Source organism: Varanus komodoensis, unplaced genomic scaffold (genome assembly GCF_004798865.1).
Source record: "Varanus komodoensis strain SLA01 unplaced genomic scaffold, ASM479886v1 scaffold5, whole genome shotgun sequence".
Taxonomy (NCBI): Eukaryota; Metazoa; Chordata; class Lepidosauria; order Squamata; family Varanidae; genus Varanus; species Varanus komodoensis.
In genome coordinates, this window is record NW_025336087.1 from 14,472,726 (window position 1) to 14,477,192 (window position 4,467).

Consider the following 4,467-nt stretch of genomic DNA (forward strand, 5'->3'; position numbering starts at 1 on the left):
TTCAGTGTCTTTGCACAGAAATACATATGCATGGCAAGAACAAGGATGAGAGGAGAGAGGATGCTATGGCAAGATGGAGAAGAAATGATGGTACAGAAAATAAGAGAGATGCAGTTCAACTGTATAACTGTTTTCTCCCCACACTTTTTTTTTGTGATGGAGACAATTCTCCACTCCACCCCCTCACCTGCCCACTACTGTACACCAGGTGTGAATCTTCAGGAAAGGCAACTGGATCCTCCTCTTTCCTCCAGTGGTTGGGGTGGGACATCTTTACAAGCACTTCAAAAGAAACGTGTTACAAGATGTTCCTCTGGGACAGTCACAGAGCTTTCCAATTCTGGCTCCTTTTCTCACTGCACACTGTTCTCCAGCATCACACTATCAGTGACAGTAGACAAAGTTAGACAAAGGACACTAGACGGGATTAGATGAAGAGGTTAAATAACATAGCTGCAGCAATAGAATTTCTACCATATTTCAGCATATTGTGACATGTGTCTTTCCATGTGCAGCTGTATCCATTTATTAGAACTTAATATTCCACTATACCAACAATGTAAAAGATTAAATGAATGGAAGAGGGGAAATCAGTTAATCTGATGTCCTGTCATCACATTACAGATTCCAGGGACATCACGTCGGGGTCCTTACTACATTTCTAGTTCCATCTAGAAGCTCACACATTTCCTTCCTGAGAATATGTATCGTAGAATTTGATCCCCTGTTGTTTTAGCCAAGACACAGACTGTGCTATCAGATGTTAATTATGTACAGCCCCCAAAATGAAACCCTGCAGCTATGAAAACCGGCTCCAAGCTCAAATAGCAACACCTGAAAATGCAAGTTTGAATAAGATTTAGGACACTGTGTGAGATTCTTTGCCTTCCATCTCTACCATTTTCCCCACTCCAGCTCATTATGTGTTGTAGGCGAAGGGTTAGAGCAGAACTGAAGAGTTAGCCAGAAACCCATCTTCTAATATTATAACAGCCAAAAAACAAACAGAAGAGTCTACTCATCTGTTGAAAGAAACTAACAGCCAGATTATCACAGATTTTCATCTTTGCTGTTCATGTATTGCAGGATATAGTGAAGGGTGCAAAGAGCCCTAAGCACACACACCTAGGTACTCCTAGCCAAGCAGGTGTAAGGCATGACTATAACTAGGGCTGACTTCCCAGTAACCATGCACTGTAATGCTATGAATGTCCACTCAAACGTAAATTTCAGTCCGAGCAAACACAGATTTACTCTTGGGTGCTTGCAGGGTTGCATCCTCAAATTCCTCAAAGGGTGAGTTAAGAAAGGGAAGAGACTGAGAGCCAGGGCATCTCCTACAGAGAAAACTACAAGGCAGTTGGATGGGGTACAGCACATGTAGTCCCCAAGCTAATTATTTCCGAGAAAATGACTTTTTGTGGGTTTCCTCCAGACTAACACCAGACAAGAGTCAGAGCTGTTCCGTGTGGGGGGGGAATGTTCAGTTCTCAGAATTACAACCTCGGGTCCCTACCAGCCTACCTGCTTAAAATCTGTCCTTTTGTGGGATGGAATCGGAAGGCACTCACCATGGGGACTTGACCGTACTTCTTCTCATAATGCGGGAGCCGTTTGCTTTTCAGTTTCTCCAGGACTTCCTGCAGCGCCTCGATCTGCAGACACACAAACCTTCCTGGTCACGGGATCGCGCGAACTGGGAAGCCCTAGAGACTCGCGGATCAGTCAGTGCTGCTCGCACGGACCATCGAGGCTGCACGGACCATCAGTCAGTGCTCTCGCTCTTTCTACCTGCTTGGGCTTCTGTTTCAACTCCGCTCTGTGCTCCGAACATCTCCCTACTTAACAGGGATAGCTAACCTGGTGCCCTCTAGAATACTGTGTAGGACTACTGCCTCTGTGATCTCCAAGCACTGACCACCGGACTGAGGCTGATGGGTTAAGTAGTCCAGAACGTCTGAAGGGCATCGAGTTGCCCACCCGCGCCCTACTATAACTGCCTGGAGTTTTCTCGAGACGGCTTCGTATGCACTGTAAAGGAAAGACCCAGCTAGGCGCTAAGAACCGCCACAGCTCCAGCGCAGTCCCCATCCCCACCCGTCCACACGCGCGCTGCCCTGGCGGAGCCCGCCGGGACCTACCAGCTCCTTCTCGTGGGACGTGTCCTCGATGGTGGAGTAGAGGTCCAAGCCTCGCGGCTGCAGGTCCGTCTCTTCCTGCCCGTTCACTCCCACCAGCAGCACGAAAGCGGCTCCCAGCAGGGCGAGCAGCCGGCAGCTCTCCATGGTGCTGAACCGAACTGCGGCTCCGCCGCGCGCAGCCTTCTTTATACAGCCGCTCGGGTCACCTGTTGGCAAAGCTTCTCGCACTACGAGACGTCAATCCGGGCGCGGGCGCGCAACAGGGGCCTGGCGGAGGAGTTGGGCGATTAGCTCAATTCCTTTGGGGAGCAGCGAGAAAACACAAAGCAGAAAGGGAAGGGAGTGTGTTGATTTGCCCTCGCCCCACCCTCTCCAGACAGCGGGTTTGTGACACCGTTTTCTCTCCTGGATGTAAATCTGAGCCAACATTGGTGTGCATGGGTGGAAAGCCACCAGCACCTACTGCGGGTGAGGGATATGACCCTGAAGATGTTGCTGGATTGCAGCACTCACCAACCCCAGCTGGCAAAACACGTTTTGCCTTCAATAGTGAAGCACAATGGGAGCTGAAGTCCAACAATGCCCAAAGGGGCATGCATATTCCCACCATTTCCTATGTATGACTGTAAAATAAACCAATTGATTGCATATAAGAAGCAGAAGCAGTTGCATTATACTAAACCCTTCCCACCTAATTTCTGCAGTTTCTCCTCGGAAATCTGAGCAAGCTAGTTAAACCTGGGCCGCATCATTAGGACAGAAGCTAGAAATACCATTGTCATACCTGGCCAACTTTTAAATGGCTGACATCTGGCTTCCAGTCATATGAATTTCACCTCAGTATTGTGACTGATTCTCACCTTTGGCTTTGTCATCATACCAATGTCTGCAATTTCAAATGCAGCCTACTCAGTGCATTCATTCATTCATTTATATATATCCTCTCTTTCCTTGCAAGAAGTTTAGGACAGCAAAGAATCTCTATAAAACAAAATACATGAACACCTAAAATCATAACACTAACAGTACAAATATACAATAAGCCCACCACTGCAACACCTGATAAAACACTTCTTGCCGATACCACCCTCCCTCCCCCACCAAAAAGTGCATTGATGAATATGTCTTTACCTGGTGTCTGAATAACCTGAAGGAAGACAGCTGAATTTCTCCAGGGAGGGAGTCCAAATTAGGCTGCTACTACTAAGAATGCTGTTGTCTTCTCCCACTGCTTCAAGGAAAGAATCCATTTTATTCTAATAATACAGATGGCGCAGAACTGAAGTGGCAGAATCCAGAAATTAATTAGAAAGGAAGGCAAGCAGGCCAGCTGGCCAACTATATAACAAAGGCTATTCTACTCCTGGTTATGTTTTGTTTTGTTCTGCAGACATTCTCAGGCCAACACACACACACACACACACACACACACACACACACACAGAATATACATACATACATACATATAGTAAAGGAATTTTATCAGTACTCTCCTGTGTTTATACTCTGCAATGCAGCGTCCGTAGTTTTCATGATGGAGAAAATGGTGAAAAAGTCATGGACCATCAATCAAACATTTATCTTGTTATAGTTGAAAACAATAACTGGTACTGACACCAAATCTGATATCAAATTATCTGTCCAACAGAGCAAGCCATTAACTATTAAAATGGTTTTGCTGTGTAGGTATTCCCAGTCATTTCAATTTCACTCCAAAATGAAACTTAGTTACATTGAACAAGCTCCTTGAACAAAAGAGGAATTACAAAGAGGAATTACAAAGAATTTCTATACAGAGAGCAGAGACAACGGGTTGTTCACTAGAGAAAAAGAATCTGCTCCAGAACAGGTATCAGATTTTAGGTGAGGTTGTGATTTGTGCAGTTTACTTAATGTGGGAGAAAACAGGAAGAATAAATATAAGTCCACTGACCTTTTGGAATACTTTCTGAAACTGTGGCAAAAAGGTACCATCCTTGGGTACTATCTTTACTTGGGTTCAAAAGAGTAGTTTTTGTACTCTGGAACTCAGAGCCCACCTTTGCCTTGAATTGGGTTAACGGGCAAGTTACTTTTTGTTTTAGCAACATTAATACTTTGTCATCAAAATGGCTCCCCACAATGGCAATCATGTTATGACTGGGCAGGCCTCCGTGGCAGCCATTTTGGGAGAGCACCCACTACACTATCAAAATTCCAAATGTGGCTGCTGACTCAAAAAGAACAGGGGCTCTCGACTAGTGCAAGGCAGCAAAGACCCGGGACTTGGTGAGAAAGTAAATTAATAGGACAGGAAGCTAATACTTCAATGAGTGACAGGACAAAT

The 4,467-nt window shown here is 45.6% G+C and overlaps 1 protein-coding gene across 1 annotated transcript; it reads right to left on the reverse strand.

Moving 5' to 3' along the window:
- Positions 1 to 273: 273 nt before the first annotated feature.
- On the reverse strand, positions 274 to 2,285 carry CARTPT (CART prepropeptide). The gene is made up of 3 exons (XM_044446810.1): positions 2,142 to 2,285; positions 1,572 to 1,655; positions 274 to 381 (listed from the first exon to the last, which is right to left on the reverse strand). Exons 1-3 carry the CDS (start codon positions 2,283 to 2,285, stop codon positions 274 to 276), a joined length of 336 nt encoding a protein of 111 aa, XP_044302745.1.
- Between the last annotated feature and the right edge of the window lie 2,182 nt (positions 2,286 to 4,467).